The sequence below is a fragment of the Zosterops lateralis genome (assembly GCF_965231275.1).
Source record: "Zosterops lateralis genome assembly, chromosome: 11".
Taxonomy (NCBI): Eukaryota; Metazoa; Chordata; class Aves; order Passeriformes; family Zosteropidae; genus Zosterops; species Zosterops lateralis.
In genome coordinates, this window is record NC_139771.1 from 5,938,607 (window position 1) to 5,957,141 (window position 18,535).

Here is an 18,535-nt window from a genome sequence, read left to right on the forward strand (position 1 = left end):
CTGATGCAGGTTGACAACAGAGAGCAGATTCCTCCTTTTTTTATTCTTTAATTTCATTTTATTTCATTTAAAAGTTTATATTTCAAATAAATATTGTATTTTTCATATAAATATTCTCTATAATTTCACTATTATATTTTATTGGCTGGAATTATAGGATCAGACTTTATATCCCTGAATTTATTTTCTCGAACAATAAGTTATCCAAATACAAAAGGAAGAATTATTTTATATATTTATATTTAAAAAATATATTTATGTATTTAACTGACTGGTTTAAATTTAATATTTAACCTTTCTGCTAAATTGTAATTAAATTATGTGTATACCTATGTAGAGATGAATTGAATCAATTGAAACCAGTGACAATCAATGAATTTGTTATCACCCACAACCTGGAGGGAGAGGAGTACAAGCCAGAGGTTCCAATAATTTATATTATTTATATTTATATTCACTTGAAATACAGATTTCAAAGAAATCTCTCTTCAGGATGGTTTATTTCAGGTTGAGTGTTAAAAACTTTGATGTGATTGTCTTTACTTGTGCATCTGCTGCTTTAAGTTGCTTCAAGATGTTGAGGTTTTGAAAAAAAAATAAATTTAATGTTATAGTCCCAATTATAAAAGAAAATTCATGAAAATTATGATTAACAGGTGAAAATAAAGGTTAGAATTTTTTTGGGGGGAAGACTAATCAAATTGAAAAAACCCATTTATTTAGGATGTGGTTTATTTTTGGCTCATGTGTGTTGGTAACTGATCCAAACAATTCCTTTTTCTTGGACTGTAAGGAAAAAAGTTGTTCTAAAATTAAAGTTTTGTCACTGACCTGAAAAAGTGAAACATTTGTTCATTTATAACCAGGTACAAAATACTGGGAATATTCTGGTTTTGTTTTTTTTTTTTTTTCTTTTCTCTTCCTTTCTACCTTAGCAAGGAGTTTTTTCAGTAGTGAGTAACGAGGAGTCCTTGAATCAAATTAATTTGGTTTTAACCCATTGTTTCACAAGCAATTCTGGTTTTCTTCAATATTATCACCCTTTTTTGTAATTAATTCAGTTTTATCCCAGTATTTCATATGTAATGCTGGTTTTCTTCAATATTACAACTTTTTTTGTAACTAATTCAGTTTTATCCTGGTTTTTCATATCTAATGCAGGGTTTTTTTAGTATCACTACCATTTTTTTGTAATTAATTTAATTTTATTCCAGTGCTTTTTATGTAATGTTGATTTTTTTCAATATTATCATCTTTTTTTGTAATTAATTTGATCTTATCCCAGTTTTTCATATGTAATGCTGTTTTTCTTCAATGTTATAATACCTTTTTGTAATTAATTCAGTTTTATCCTGGTTTTTAACATCTAGTGCCATTTTAGCTCAATATTATAAAATTTTTTGTAATTAATTCAATTTTGTCCTGGTTTTTCACATGTAATGCTGTTTTCTCCAATGTCATAATATATTTTTGATAATTAATTCAGTTTTATCCCAATATTTCACAGGCAGCACTGTTTTAACTCAATATTAAATTTTTTTGTAATTAATTCAATTTTATCCCTTTTTTTTTGTAATTAATTCAGTTTTATCCCAGTATTTCACATGTAGTGCCGTTATAGCTCAAAATTGTAATTTTTTTTGTAATTAATTCAATTTAATCTTGTTTTTTTCACACATAATGATATTTCCTTCAATATTATCATCTCTTTTTTTCTAATTAATTCAGTTTTAGCCCAGTATTTCATATGTAGTGCTGGTTTTCTTTAATATTATAACTTTTTTTGTAATTATTTGCATTTTATCCTTTTTTTTTTCCACACACAATGTTGTATTTTCAATATATATCATCTTTTTTTGTTGTAATTATCTCAATATTTCACAAGCAGTGCTGTTTTACCTCAATATTATAATATTTTTGTAATTAATTCAATTCTATCCTGGTTTTTCACATGTAAAGCTGTTCCCTTCAATTTTACCACCTTTTTTTTTGTAATTAATACAGTTTTATCCCAATATTTCACAGGCAGCACTGTTTTAACTCAATATTAATTTTTTTTTTTGTAATTAATTCAACTTTTTCCCATTTTTTTCACACGTAACCTTGTTTTCTTCAATATTATCACCATTTTTTTTGTAATTAGTACAGTTTTATCTCAATATTTCACACGCAGCGCCATTTTATCTCAATAATTTAATTTTTCCCCCTCTTTTTTCCCCATTTCAGACGAAGGGTGCTGGCGATTTCGGATGGGATTGAGCACATCGGGAACCTGCGCTGGGAGCTCGCCCTGTGCCTCCTGGCTGCTTGGACTATTTGTTATTTCTGCATCTGGAAAGGGACCAAATCCACTGGAAAGGTGAGCCTGAAATCCCTAACCTGTTATTAAATAGGAATAGTTTTAAGAAATGTTTTTATATTGATTAAAATAGAAATCTGGTTAATCAATATGAATGTGCTGGCATTGATAGTTATTTCCATCAGGACAGGAGAATTTCACGTGCATGAGGAGCTACACTTGGGGACTTTATACACTTTGTATAAATAGCAAAATTAATTGTAATTAAGAGTTGTTTGCAATTTTTTTGTTTTGTTTGTTCCTTTTGGTTTTGTGATTTGATTTTTCCCTAATTCTGTTAATGAGGGAAATTCTGTTAGGTGAGGCTGCATTCTGTGAACACCTAATTCTGTTAGGTGAGGCTGGGTGGTGTTGTTTTTATTTTTAATAAATTAATTTAGCAGTTAATTTAGCAATGAGCTTTATTGGCTAGTCCTTGAACTCTGAAACTCAGAACTCTGAACTCAGGTTGTGTCAATTTCTGTGCACAAATTCTGCAAAATTTGGATTTTGCCCCAAACTGTCAGGAGTCAAAACTCTCAGTCCCACAGAAGAGTCAGTGAGGCCTTTGATGCACATTAAAAGGGAATTTAGAAATACAGGTTGAACACCAAGAGCAGAAATAATGAAAGCACTCAGAGAGGGACCAAGATGGGCATATTACAGGGAAAAATAAGAATATTTAGGACTTTTAGTCCCAGGAGCAGGGAGAGGGAGCCATGGAGTGAGGGAGGAGCTGCCCCTGGAGTGGTGTCAGACACAGCTCTGAGCAGAATCTATGAATAATCAACTACACTGAGAGAGGAAAAGAGCCACAGGTCCACAGGGAGGAGCAAAAAAAAGCACTGGATTTTCATATCGGAACTAAAGGAAACCAGGAAGAAAATTGGTGCATTGAAACATTTAATTTCCCATTGTTTCTCATGTAGTTTGGGTTGTGGTTGGGGTTTTTTTTGTTGTTGTTATTTCTGTTTTAGAGACCTCCGTTTATAAATGAAATATTTGAAATGTAATGGATTTTTGAAATGTAATGGATTTTTGAAATCTAGAAAAATGCCAGAGTGAAATTTTCGTGAGTTTTCCCATGAATTTTCTTTCATGCTCTGGACATTTTTGGCTTCTCCTGGTTGCCGGTGCTGGGTGTGTTTGCCAACTGTGCCACTCCATCCGGGGCCACGTTTCCCATCCCACAGAGAGTCCTGCAGCCCCACTTTTCACCAGTCACTGCAGGGAACAGGCTGAGAAATGCTGCCCAGCAGGAATCAGGATGAAGAGTTTAGAGGAGGGGAAAAAAAAATCCTAAAGAGCAGAAATATGGAGAAGCCAAAGTGATCTGAGGGAACGATGAGATGAATGTCCTCACACCTGGAGGCTCCAGGGAGGTGCACGAACAGAACACTTTGGGCTTGTCTGAGGGGCTGCAGCTGCCGGGGGAGAAATGGAACTGAGCAAAACTGATTTTTTAATTATTTTTTTCTCCATCAGGGGGAATGTCTGAGGATGGAAACGTATTCTAGCACGGTTTAATTTTTGGAATTATCCCAGTATTTCACAGGCAGAGCTGTTTTACCTCAGTATTATAATTTTTTTGTAATTAATTCCATTTTATCTTGTTTTTTTCCGCACGTAATGCTGTTTCTTCAATATTATCACCTTTTTTTTTTTGTAATTAATACAAAAATACAGTTTTATCCCAATATTTCACAGGCAGCACTGTTTTAACTCAATATTAATTTTGTTTTGTAATTAATTCAACTTTATCCTGGTTTTTTCACATGTAATGCTGTTTTATTCAACATTATCATCTTTTTTTTTTGGTTGTAATTATCCTAGTATTTCACATGCAGTGCTGTTTTACCTCAATATTATAACTTAATTTTTAATTCAATTGTATCCTTTTTTTTCACATGTAATGCTGTTTCCCACCCAGGGGTGCAGGGGGAAGGCTCAGTGCCTGCTCTGTGTGCACACACCAGGCTGGGCCAAATGCACTCACAGAAAGAGTAGAGGGAGCAATCCTGGGCTCAGGAGGGGCTGAAGTGACTTGAGAAAGGATTTATTTTACATTTCTGGAGTTTACACCCAGCATTTTATTTTTCTTCCATTGTTTCAGTTGATAGCATTTCTCCAGACCCAGATCTTGTGCTTTTTTAGGTGGATAACCTGCCTGACCTTTTGGTTTTGCTTTCTCTGATTGCTTGGCTAAACCCCCAGCTTTAGGGAGGTGGAATAAATTGATTTTATTTCAGCGTGATTTTGATAATCACCTCTCTGATGAGGTCAGCCTGGGAAGGAACAGCCTGTCTTGGGGACGTGAAATGGGATAATAAACTTTTCAACAAGCAAAAATAACTTCTAGTCCTGCAACAGAAGCGCAAAGAAAAGGCAATTAATACCCAATATTCAGCTTTGTAGCTCTCAAGTTTAAAACGTTTAGATCAGGGTTCTGTAAGAGGCAGACTCATGATACATTTGCACCATTTAAATCAGTTTGCCATGAGCAGCTGCTCTGATTCCAGAATCCTGGGGAATCCCTCAGGACTGCTAAATGCTCACATTTTTCAGGGGACCCTGTGGTACCCAGGAATCTTCTTTTCCAGGTGTTCCACGGCTCTCAGGGAGGATCTGTCCTGGCCAATATTGATTATTTCTTTTTCCACCTCTGTCTCTGCAGTGCAGTTTTTTCCCCCTGGGCATTCATTTACTGTTTATTAATTTATTAATTTGCTGTTCATTCAATATTCTTCCACTTGGCACTTTTTCCAGCCCAGCCTCTGGAAATCTGGGCCCTGGCACTGCCTTCCCAAAGCAGCAAAAGCAGGGGCAGCACTCAGGTGTTGGGTTTGCTACAAAGGAATTAAATGTTCTGAAATATCAATGATGTCGCAGATTTTCTGGCTGAAGTTTCCATTTCCAATCTAATACCAATTTCTAAAATTCATATTCAAGCTCATCCATAAGCCTCCCCACTAAATTGAATTTATTACACGCTCATTTCCAGGAAACATTTAAAATTGACTTCTGGGCTTTTTATTATAATAATATAACAGTCTGTTAAATTGATGATGTACTTTAATTGGATTGAATCATTTCAACGAGAAAATACATTTATTCAAAGCAAGAAACTTCTTGAAGTTTTATCACCTTTGAAACTTTCTCAAAGGGAGGTGTCTGTGGGACAGGACAGAGGAGAGAAAGAGGACGGGGGAAACAGAGGTGAGATGGAGAAGGTGAGGAGAGAATTCCTCTCCACACCCTCGTGCTTTGTGAAATATTCAGGAGGTTGGTTCACCTTTTTCCTCTTTTTTACTCTGCATTCTAATGCATGGTGGAAAAAAAGAATCCAAGCCTTAAAAGCTGTTATAAAATAACTCCATCCTTCCTCCAAGCAGCACTACCACAGATCATGAATATTTAATATTTCAAGATATTAAATATATTAAGACTAACATAAAGGTTAACTCCAGAGGAAGTGCTCATTACACTGTTAACAGGATGTTCCAAACTTTTCCATTACTGTTCTTGAAATCCATCACTTTCTCACAAAGCATTTCCATTTCCCATCCCAGCAGATGTGAAACAGCAGAATAAATCCAGGTGACTCTGGCAGCTCTCAGGTGAAATCGATTTGTGCCCTTTCAGAGGTTCTTGTCCTTCATTATTTGAGCTTTTCTTGCCCTGAATTATCCAGTCTTAGATCCCAGGATATTTGTGTGCCAGCTTTCACATTTTAAATGTTGCAAATATGCAAAATGCAGGACATTTCAATGAGAAACTCAAAAATCAGAAGGAGAAAAATACGTCAATGCAGTGTCACCATAATTTGATGGGTATTTTGAAATTTCCTGGCTAATACCTGATCTCCATCTCATGGAGAAGAGCTCTCAGCAGCTGAGATCAAAGGCTTCCAAAGATGAACTAAGAACTATTTAGAAGACTGAAGAAAGTTAGTTTTTTTTAACATCTAAATTATCATTCCAGTGTCTGATCATTAGGTTCGGTTCAGCATCTGATTTTTCCAAAATACTTTTGATTTCAGGGTCTGACAATTCTGAGTTTTTCTATGATGTACATAGAGCTGCTGAGTCTTCCTAATTTTTTGATCTTTCTATTTCATTAGTGAAATTCTCAGGTAGAAGGGACCCTGTTCTTTCAGGGATCTTGATTATCCATTTATTAATTTAACTAAATGTCCTTGTGCTTTAAACTTCGAGAGAGCAACACCAGTAATTACCAATGTATCTTTCCTTAATTACTTGCTGAAGGCAGGAACCCAAATATTTTCTTTTTTACTTTTTTATTTTCATGGGAGTTTTTGCAAACAAAGCATTGCACAGAGCTCAGTCGTGTCTTGCTGCAACTTGTGCCCAATTCCTTTTGAAGGGAGGAGCCTGCTGGACTCAAAGTTCTAGAAAAGCATTTTAACTCTTCTTTCCTGATCTTCCTTAATTTTTGGGTGCATCAACACATCCCTGTCTTGTGCTGATATCTCTAGTCTGAAACCCTGGCAGGGACTTGGATTTATAAAACTCTAAAGGTTGGGAGGAACCTTGGGATGTCTCTGGTGAAACTTCTTAGTTAAAGGATGTTCAGCACTGAACTTGGAACTGTTGTCTTGGTGTTTGGCTGCATCTGAAAATCCTCCAAGGCCAGGGATTGCTAATGTCTTGGGAAAACTTCTTCCAGTGCTTAACTTTCCTCATGATATGAGTCATTAATCAATTAATTCCCACATGTTAGTTCATTACCATATTTAATTTTGTTAATAAATTATTCCCTTTTCATTACCTTGTTACATTTCTGTTCTCCAGCCCAGATCAAAGCCCATTTTTTTGTATCACCTGTGTCACTACAGAGCAGGGTTTGAGTGTCTCTAATTATTGATTTGAAAAGACTTCTGTATAAATAATCTAAATTAATAGACTCAAGTTAGAAACTAATCCAGCTTTCCTGCCTGGACATCTTGAGTGGGAATGAGAGCTAATCAGCAGTGATGTGCTTCAGAATTTTGTGCTGTAGATGAGAAGAATCAAAAGTATTTAAAACCCCCACAGTCTTGCTATCATCTTTAATTTATTGATATTAGAACATTTTACCCACCCACAGCACATTAATTAAACTGTAGATGAGGTTTTGTCATGTTATGACTCAACACCAAGCCAGCATTTTAAAAGAATATTCTTCCTCCAGGATTTTACTGAGTATTAGAATATCACACTGATTGTGTGAACACTGAGACCAACTCTCATATATTTGGGGTCTTTTTGTACTGGTTCCTGTTAACATCATGAAAATGTTCACAGGATGAAAAGAAAATATTCTTTTCCCAGAGCTACACTCAAACAGTTCTTGCTCAGTGATTTTTACTTCTCCACTAGTTCCTAGTTAATAAGTGATGAGAAATCCTTCTCATTGTGCACAACCAGCTGCAAGAGAGAAAAATCTCCCAGGAATCCATTCTTCAACATTTTCTGCAACTACTCTCCACACCATAATCACTGAACATTATTCCATCTGAGTCTGACTTCTGAATATTCTGATTCTCTCCTTTGTGCTCAGTTCCTTAAATTTCCACTTCACGCTGAAGGTGTTGGCTTTAAGCTGCCTCTCAATTTGATGTATTTTAGAGCTGCCCCAGGAGCAGAGGCTCAGAAATAGGGAGGGTGATGGTGAGAGGTGGGAGCAGCGATGTTGGAGACCCAGAGCCAAGAGGCTGGGAGGTTACACCTCAAAGCTACTGCTCTAAAATAAATCTGCTTGGATTTTCAACTCATAATCTAATTTGAAAGGTCTTGCAAAGTCTCATCAAGCTCTTGATAATATTGTGGCTCTGTCTGTCATTTTTTATCCCTTTCTGCCACTTTTTACCCCTTTGCACTCTGCACATGCTCTGTTAACCACAGAGCTGGGAGGTTTTGCTGCTCTACATGAGAAAAAGCTCTGATGTGGCTCCTCTCTCCACATAAACATGAGCTAAGATGCTTGATTAAATAGTCCTGTGAGTAAAAAAAAAAATCAGATTCATGATTGCACAGGATCCCCTTCATGACTTTTCACCTGATTTATCCCTGGATATCCACTGCAGCTCATCATTGAAAACCCTTAGAGATGACCTGGCAAGATTCCTTGGTGCTGTAGTTGTTGAAAATAAACATAAAGGGATGAGGGTATTGTCCTTGTCACCTTCATTACTCATTCAAGTGGTTCACTTTGTAGCACAGCCCCACCGGAGAAGTTGCAAACACCAGGGCAAAGCAGAGAACCTTTCTTTCTCAAAGAAGCAACTCTGCTGCTGTAGAAGACAAGAAACAGGATTTTAGGTTGAATATGTGCAAATGAGGGAATCATTTCTTGTTTCACTCTTTTGCTATTGAGTTTTTTCTCTTTTTGCTGTGATTGTGCCTTGACCTGAGATGTTCTCCATAAGTTACATTTAGGAAAATGAGTTAGATTCCATCTAGACCCCCAGATATTTCCTGGTTTGAGCATTTAATTTAACCTTTACATTAAAAAAACCAACTTAGAGCAGAGTCCTGTAAAGGCTGCTGAGTGCATTTAAAGCTGTGATCAACCTGAGGGGTTTGAGATAGACTTCATGAGGGCACTGGGGGTGTCCAGCCTGGAGAAATAAAATTATCTGAATTATCTGTCAGGAGGGTGCAGGCTCTGCTCCCAGGGACAAGGGACAGGATGAGAGGTGATGGCCTCAGGTTGCAGCAGGTTTAGGTTGGATATCAGGAGAAATTTCCTCCCTGAGAAGCTGATCAGGCACAGGAAGAGGCTCCCAGGGCTTAATCCCCATCCCTGGAAGTGGATGTGGCACCTGGGGACAGTGGGGACAGAGGTAGGTGAAGGGTTGGTCTTTTCCAATCTTAATTATTCTGTGATTCTGTGAAATTCATTTTCTAAGTGCACAGCTGCTGTCCTTTGCAATGCTGCACTGCTCCTCACCCGTTAATTAGTGCCACTGATCACTTTGATTTGCTGAGCTGAAGGCACTGAAGGGCCAGTCAAGTGTCAGCAAAGTTTTGGGAGTCTGGATTAATTATATCTGTCAAAAACACCCCCAGAGATGAAAGAGAACAGGTACAGCCTGTTTGCTGGGACATCTTGACACAGAATCTTATTAACAATAACAGAAAAATGTCCTGAAAAGGGAGTTTGACATTATTGTTAATCTGTGAATCACTGAAAACTGGATTTATAATGAATAATTGAGGTGGCCAAGGAAATGTACTAAAATATCTTTAATTCACACTCTCATTTTAACAAGGTAGAGAGCCCTGGTTTCTTTTCATTTTATGATGCTTTTGGGGACCACTTGTCCCAAGCTGCAGTTCTGAATAATTCAATATCAAATAGACACCTGACCTTGGGAGTTTATTCCAACAAATTAAACTCTACACCATGCAATACTAAAATAAATATATAAAATAAGGCTGAAACAGTTGTTAACTTTTGGTTTTAATTTACTTCTCATTTTGCTGTTGAGGAAAAACGCCAAGAATTTTAGTGAACAGTTTAAAATGCAGAATGGGAGCTCCCAGGCTGGGTGTGGTGCCACCTCTCACTATCGAACCCCAAATATTCCCCCCTTAGCTCTGTTTTTATAGTTCTGCATTTGCAGGGCAGGGGAGCAGGGGATGGTTCATGGATGTTTCACTGCACATCCCCAGAAAACTTCATTATCCAGACATCACCAATTATTATAATTATAATAAATCATTTTTGCACCCTCCACACACACTTCCAGCTCTAATTTCTTTATATTTTGTGAATTATTTCTGTCACTCTCGGAACTTTTCATCCTTTCTTCCCAAGGGTTTTTGTCCTGGTTCTGAGGTGAAGTTCAGCTCTCTTGGTTTGAATTGGGCTTTGGTGGCTTTGGAATAACCTACCACACCTTGAGCAGGCCTGAACAGTGCTTGTATTTCTGACTGGGGGTCATTTTGTGTGTTATATTTCTGATTGTAGGTCATTTTGTATATTATATTTATGACTGGGGGTAGATTTGTATGTTATATTTCTCACTGTGGGTAGTTTTGTGTGTTATATTTTTGACTATGGGTCATTCTGTGTGTTATATTCCTGACTGTAGGTAGTTTTGTGTGTTATATTTCTGACTGTGGGTGATTTTCTCTGTTGTATTTCTGACTGTGGGACATTCTGTGTGTTATATTTCTGACTGTGGGTAGTTTTGTATGTTGTATTTCTCACTGTGGGTAGTTTTTTGTGTTGTATTCCTGACTGTGGATGATTTTGTGTGCTGTATTTCTGACTGTGGGTCATTCTGTTATATTCCTGACTGTGGATGATTCTGTGTGTTATATTCCTGACTGTGGATGATTCTGTGTGTCATATTCCTGACTGTGGGTCAGTCTGTGTGTTATATTCCTGACTGTGGGTCAGTCTGTGTTAAATGAGGACCCCTCTCATAGCAGCTCTTCTCTTGAGGTCAGAGGCCTCTCCTGTGGCCTTGGAAATTCCAGTTGTGCAAAAATCACTGGCATAAAGACCTAAAATAAGATCATTTATTGACCTGCTGGGAAATACAAACAAAGAGAGAACTCAATGTGTCAAGATTAATGTGTGACAGAAGTGAGAAAATTTCTGGGATTATATTATTCCCTTTCCTTGAGGAGCAAGACACTGAAGGTATTCAGAATGTCTGAAGACCCCAAACTCAGAGATGGGCTTTTCATCTATTTTAACCATCATTTTCCATCCCCTCAGGAGTTAAGCCTCCCTTGCCAGCAAGTTAAAACTCAGTCACTAGTCCCAAAGAAAATTTATTTCTCAATAGCAGCCCATCGAAAGGCCTTAATGGACTCAATGAGGCAGAAAGAAGGAGCAAAAGGACAGAAACAAAAAAATATAAGAGAAAGATGTGTGGAAGGAGGAAAAAAAAAAGAAAAAGAAAGAAAGAAAGAAAGAACCAGGGCCCATTGTAGGAGCCCAGGAAAAGGAACTGGGCAGCAAGGATTGTATCTCCTGAAGTGTCTTTTGTTTTAGGCTGAAGTAACAGCAAAGAATGGCCCTTCATGGTGAGGCTTTAACTGGGGCCAAGGCTGATCTCTGTATTCAAAGGGGGAAAGTAGAACATTCATGAGATGCATGCAGAGTTCCTGCTCTCCGCCTCCTCTCTGGGAGGTTTCAAAACTATTTATTTTTCCACTCTCCTGTGCTCTGAGCATTTAAGGACACCTCAGATTTGTTTAAAAAAAATAAAAAAAAATTAGATTTTTGGTGCTTCTCGGTGGTTTTCCCGACCCTCTGTTTGACAGCTGGGGAAGGTGGCATGTAGAGAGCCTCAATCAAAATCCTGTCTTCGTGGTTTCAGTCCTGCCCAGCTGCACCTTAAGGGGGAAAACCACTTTTATTTAAATATTTAGGGTGGATCTAAACCCTGGTCTGCAGCAGAAGGGAGTGAAAAGTGTCTGAGTGCACTGAGGGCCAGCTCAGGGCACAGGCTGGTGTGAGAGGTTTGTGCAGGGAAATCTCCTGCTCTGTGAATTTAAAGCATGAAAAAACAGAAGGGGCAGGGAGGAGCAGAGAGTGGAAAGCCAGCTGTGGGTTTTGCTGTGGCAGTGCAGGGGAAATTGCACCAAAATTAAAGGGAAAGACCAAAGGCACAGATTAACACAGTAATCTCTGCAGGAAAAATGCAGATTGGCCAAAGGTAACAAATAAAGGTAATTTTTGCCACTGAGGTGACCAGGAACTTGTAGCTCATTACCAGAATGACACTGACCCAATGAAGGACTTTAGAAATGCGACAGTTCCAGTCATTAAATATTCCCATTCCTATTTATTCCTTTATATTTATTCCATTTATACCACTACAGGTCTCCTCATGGTTCACTTCTCTCACAGAACCTGCCCTTCCTCAGCCCTCCCTGTAATCAGAGAACGATTCCCTGCAGCAGAGCATCCAACAGGAGCCAAACTATCAAATTTCCTGGTTGTTATCATTGTTGATGCACGTGTCAGGGTTAAAATATTATTCCTTCAGGTGCTCAGCACTGCTGCTGGCTGGGTTTTACAACTGAGGGGTTTCCAAAGCTGCATTTCCCAAAACTCTGTGGTTGCCACATCCTGGGCTCTATGTGCACACAGAATTTCCACAAAGAAATTGCAATGAATACAGCTTTTCCTGAGTCTTGCTTTGCGTAATTGGAATATTTTTTGCACCTTTTCTTCTGCAGGGACACCCAGGGTTCCTCAATTCAGATACACAAACATTTATAGCTCTGATTTTCCTAATGCTGCTCCAATTTAATATTTTTTCCCCAAGAAACAGAAGAGCTACAATCCCCTATTCTCACACAGGTAGTTTGTCCTCAGCTCCTGCTAATTTGTCCAGCTTCAAAACTGGCTCCTTAACTGCAATTTTAGGTACCCACCTCCATGACTCTGTACGCCAAGGTTGTTTTAAACCAAATTGCTGCCAGTGGGAAGGCAGTCTCTGCTCTCTGCAGCCAGCAAAGTCCAGATTTCTGCCTTTATCTCCCATGTGAAGATGCCTTTGTAGTACAAGTTTTGTTTACAAGGTTGTTCTTGTGGGATTTACAAACTCGAGTCCTGTATCCCACCCCAGTGTCAGCTCCCGTGGCTCGGATCCAAACTCACTCCCAGGGATGGCAAAGCTTCATGAAATAAATTGCCTGACCAGCAACAAATGGGGCTTCAGGCAGCTGCTGGTGCTGGGCTGGTAACTAAAACACATCCCCAGGAGGGAGTTGGCTGCTGTGCACCTGCTATTCACTCCTGCTGCTGGAAAAAAACTTGTGTGCTTCAAGAAAGAAAGGGAGAAACTCAAAACATCCTGTGTAAGCCTGATGGTGTCATGGAAAGTGGGCACTTCAGACAATTAGTGGATAGTTGTGTTGTAGAAAGTGTAAGGCAGTGCTCTTAATTAGCTGTAATTAAATATTCTGGGTTCTTTCCTGTGGGTGTAAAATGTATTTGGGAGGGTTACAGTGGTGGAGGTCAGGGAGGATTTTTGTGCTTTGGTTTTTTGTGTCCCTTGTTCCCAGAGTGCCTCTCTGAGGTTGGAATCTCAGTGCTCCAAGTGTGGGATGAGCACAGGGAGAGGTCTCTGCTCCCCTTTACACCCACAGAGCAACCCCTCAGGGATCTCTGCAGAGCTGAGGGGATGAATGGAGAGCTGAGAGATCAAAGCATTTCCCTAAGAGAGAAAAATAAATCTGTGGCAGTCATGTACTCCTAAGTCACCCTGTCTTCCAGCCTGAGGTTTTTATCGTGTCATCCCTCTCGTTTTTTCTGTGCATCACATCACCTTTTCTTTTCATGCTGAAAAGCTGCTCAAACCCGCAAATTAATTGCAGCAGTGTCAGATTGGTGTCCTACAAGTCAGCCTTGAGGTGATTTAGCAGCTCCATTTAGAGGCTGCTTAGAGGGGAAGTTAGAGAGCAATAAACCCTCAGTCAAGGTGTGACTTAACTGCATTAGGAGGGAGAGAGGAGCCACAGGGAAGGGAAATGTGGAGACTCAGGGTCGGGATGATAAGGATGCTTGTTAGTTTGGGTGCTGAGGCTATTTATCATCCTTTTGTTATTACACTTAATGCACAAGTGGTATTGCAAACGCTTCATGGTGCACCCATCTCTCAGCTGTCACCATGGAGATGGGAGCTCATGTTCCTCAGAGGCTGACAGGGATTGGGCTGTCACCCTGGGGCAAACACAAACACACCTTCTCCCGTAGAAATGTCAGCTCTTTATTCTCCTACAAAAGCCCTGAACTTCCCAATAGAGCCACAGAATGGTTTTGGTTGGAAGGGACAGGACAGTTCATGGAATCAGGGAATATCCTGAGTTATTGGGGGGACTCAAAAGAATCATCGAGTCCCAACCCCGTCCCTGCACAAACACCCCAACAATCCCACCCTGGGCAGCCCTGGGAGTGTTTTTCCTGGAGCTCTGGCAGCCTCAGGGCCAGGACCATTCCCTGGGGAGCCTGGGCAGTGCCCAGTACCCTCTGGGGTAGAACCTTTCCCTGACGTGTTGGTGTTTTTCAAAAACGGGACAGGAGTGCCTGGAGATGTTCCTCGAGTTTTTATTGTGGCATCAGCCTCATTGCAGGGTGAGACAATTGAGGGATGGCAACATCTCACATCTGCCAAAGATCTCTGTGTTACAGGGCATTTTAAAAGTTTTCCAGCCAACAGCACATTGCTAAAGCTCACAGAAAATTGTTCTACCAACACACATACACCTGCTGCAAACAGTGCTTGCTTGGATGCTTTCTATTAACAATAATCAATATTTCATTATTAAGCTTAAAACCTTCTACTGTCTTGCTAAACAGATTTTTCTGCAGTCTTAAAGTCTATCTTAGCCAAGCCTAAAAAGTCAAACTCTTGTTTCATGTCCTTGCCTGCTGTATTATTGCACCTTCTCTACTTTCAGGCTTTGCAGCTGCAGCTAACTCTGAGCTCTCTGCTCGTTCTGATTCTGAGGCCTCCTTTCTCTGCTTCTGAAAGTTTTCTCGCCTTTACTAAATTATTATCTTTAATAATTCTTGTGGGAATGATTTCCCACAATTGCCCCTCTTGGTACAACTAAAGAGAAACTCTCTTAACCTTTTTATATTTTGTATTATTTTTTTATTTTCCTTATTATTATTTTTTATAGGTCGCTTATTAACTATACCTGATATCCCACCTGAGCCTCTCTGACACAGCCCCAGCCATTCCCTGGCTCCTGTCCCTGTCACAGGGAGCAAAGATTGGAGCTGCCCCTGTCCTGTCCCTCCTGAGGAAGCTGCACTCCCAGACCCAGTGAGGTCTGACCTGTTTCCTTCTGTTTCATGATCACAAAAATAAAAAATAAGTTAAATAAATAAAAAATAATTAAAATAACCCCCCCAAAAAACCAAACCAAACCAACAACAACAACAACAAAAAACAAAACCAACAAACCAAAAACAAAAAATAAAAAAAACCCCAAAAAACCCCCAACCAAAAACTACAAAAAAAAACCAACGCCAAAAAAACCCCAAACAAAACCCAGGGAAAACAAAACAAAACAAAACAAACCCAAAAAACCCCACCACAAACAAACAAACAAACAAACCACCCAAAAAGAAAACCAAAACAAAAAACCACAAAATAAACCTGCCACAAAAAACCATGAAAAAAACTCCCACCCAAACCAACCCCACCCCGCAAAAGAAAAAAAAAAAAAAAAAAAAAAAAAAAGAAAATAAAGAAAGCATTACAAATCTCTTTGTTGGGGTTTTTTTTGTTTTTGTTTTGTTTTTTCGGGTTTTTTTTCCCCAGTATTTATTGCACAAGATTAAATAGTGCTGTGGTGGCCAGAAAACTGCAGAAGTGACTGACAGATTTAGAGATTGCCACCAACAAACCTGCTGCAATGCTTGGAGGGTTGGTAGAATAATCTTCAAAGAAAGCCTCAAATATGATTAGTTTTGGTGCAAAATTCTAGGGAAAATTCTTATTACCATTGAATTGGTGCATTTTTAATAGCTGCAATTATTTGAAATGTTATGCATTTATTTGGTGAATTCTCAAATGCTGGCTGCAGTTCCTAATTCTGCCCTTACCTCTTTGTCCTTACCTCAGCAGAGTCTGGCTGACACTTTGACCTTTTCCAACTGGCACTTTTTACCTTTTGGGACCACCTGAATAAAGTTCTCCCTAGAATCCTTTTTTATCACTTCCCACACTTCATCCACTTTTGGGGTTTTTTTACTTCAGTGCTGATGTTCATTTGGGAGTGTGTTTTTGTGTTCTTTTTGTTTGTTTGAGGGGTGTTTTTTTAAAGGCAAGTGAGGAAAATGGAGCAGGAATCTAAGGAATGCTCTGGTAAATCCCAGTTTTTACTGGAAAACGTTGATTAGCTGAAAGTGATCAGTTATTTAAGGGAATCTAATGATTCCATGAGGACAACACTCCTCCAGAAAAGCCAGTTTTGTGCTCCCCAGGGAGACTCAGAAGGCAAACAAACCCTGAATCAGGGGAAGGAGTTGGCCAAAAATTTTGAGTCCATTCCAATGAACATTGAAGATCTTACACATTTTGGAGTGACAGGAAAAAATCACCTCCTGCCCAGCTCTGACCTTTGCCTCTCTATCTGCTCGAAGGCTGAACGCTTTTAGGATGGCTCAGGACCTAAAGAGTGAGAACTGGAGGGTCTGTCTGGAATAAGTAAATTTTAGTTCATATAGTGCCTTATTGAACCCCTGTTTCTGCCTGTGTAAAATCAATGACACAACTGGAAATTCAGGTGCTGCTGTGGGATAGTTCTGAATTCTTTTCATAGAAATGGGGTTGCCATGAGTAATAGTCATCCCATGTAACACATTTTTCTAAGTAAAATGCAAACTTCTGGGTATATGTGTAACTCACGGCTTCTGGTTTGTCTGTGAAGGTAAACTAGATGGCACTGAGAGGTCTGAAAATCCTAGAAGGTTCTGGAAAGGAACAGCTTTGTTTTATAAAAGCTTCTACATTTTAAAGACATTTACAGAATGGAAAAAAAAAAAACCCTCAGTTGATTAATTAGTCCTAATTTCTATTTAAAATTCTTCCTGATTGGTTTTTAAAGTTGACTTTAACTTGATTAAATAGCAGCCTTTAATTCTGAGATATTTGTGGCTCTGCAGATTCTCTCCTTGATGGGAGCTCTACACAAACACTTTGCTCGCAGTGATGAGCTCAGCCAAGGTGCAGAAATTTGCTTCCTCCCCATGAGTCTTCCTCTCCCTGCCCACAACCAGAGGGCAGCTCTTCCTCTTTGTGCTCTTGGATGTTAAACAAAAATTCACATTATACTTACAGGATGCTGTTACTTCACTGGTTTATCACTACAATTAATGGTGGAGGTAAAATAATAAACTTCAATCCAGATTTTTTTTCTGTGCAAAAACCCCTCCAACCCCAAAACATTTTAAAGAAAAAACCTCCAGCAAACACATTCCAGGTAGCAGGGCCAATAACATTGTGATTTTAGCATCAGGATTCTGCTTTTGTATTTTGTAAATCCCCTGGGAGAAATACAGGAGAAAAATTTGTCTGCTTGCCAAATTGTAGTGCTGGTTTTGCTCGAGATTTTCTGCAACTTTCTGCCTTTTAGAAATTCCACCACAGACCTTCCCCTGCTTCCCAGGATTATTTTGAGCACGCTGTGTTTACAACTGTTGGGATTTTTTGTAAGAGCAGTGTGGTAGCAGCACATTAACAACGTGAGGAACACATTTCCAACAAATGGAGAGCACATTTCTGGGCGTGTTGGTGTTGAGGGTTCTTGCAGCCTTCCCTTTTTTCCTCTAAGAACAGTTGGCGAGTGGAGGATTAAATGTTGAGGGTGGGAAATAGAATTTTACAGACTAAGAAAGCTGGGAGGAGGCACTGAGCTCCTGAGTTGTATTTACTCTAGATATTGTCTATGAAATAGATAAACGCTTTTCTTTTTGGTATTTAATTACAGCAAAAAATGTAATAACATTAATGAAACATTTCCAACAATTCCATTGATAACATTAATGAAACATTTCCAACATTTCCATTGATAACATTAATGAAACATTTCCAACAATTCCATTGATAACATTAATGAAACATTTCCAACATTTCCATTGATAACATTAATGAAACATTTCCAACATTTCCATTAATAACATTAATGAAACATTTCCAACAGTCACTCAACTTTTAGTTCAGGTTGATCCTTGTTTAGTGGGGATTCATTTGTGAACGTTTAAAAACACCTCAGAGCAGTCACCAAAATCTGAGCTGATTTGTAAATTTGTGTAAATTTTCCTGTGAATTTGGTACTGTGAGCTCGGCCAAGGCCTGTTCAGGCTAGAATGAATCCTTGAAATAAAAGGAACTGTGGCTTAAAGTCATTTTTTTCAGGATCCAGCCCATTATTTATGAGCACTCCCCCTATTTTAGAAGCTGTTGGCACATTATTTGTCCCTGATTAGGTGATTATTAAGCTGTGCACTTATCAAGAATTAATCTGGTTATCTGCATTTGCCTTTATTTATTTAATTTTAATAATTTTTAATGATAAATTTATTTGCCACTAATATTTATTTCTTTTCAATATCTTTGCTATAGTGCTTAAATGCAGGTGCTCACATAAATGATTGCAATAATGGGATAAAATTCAGTTTCTATATTTAATGTGGGCACTTCTGTGTGTTCTG

The 18,535-nt window shown here is 38.6% G+C and overlaps 1 protein-coding gene across 2 annotated transcripts in view; it reads left to right on the forward strand.

Annotated features, from left to right (window-relative positions):
- The window catches only part of SLC6A11 (solute carrier family 6 member 11), a 94,060-nt gene that overhangs the window by 21,282 nt on the left and 54,243 nt on the right, over positions 1-18,535 (forward strand). For both annotated transcript variants that reach the window (XM_083869524.1, XM_083869525.1), the window contains one exon: positions 2,227-2,359. In XM_083869524.1, the coding sequence (XP_083725650.1) occupies positions 2,227-2,359 (133 nt within the window). The remainder of the gene's footprint in view (positions 1-2,226; positions 2,360-18,535) is intronic.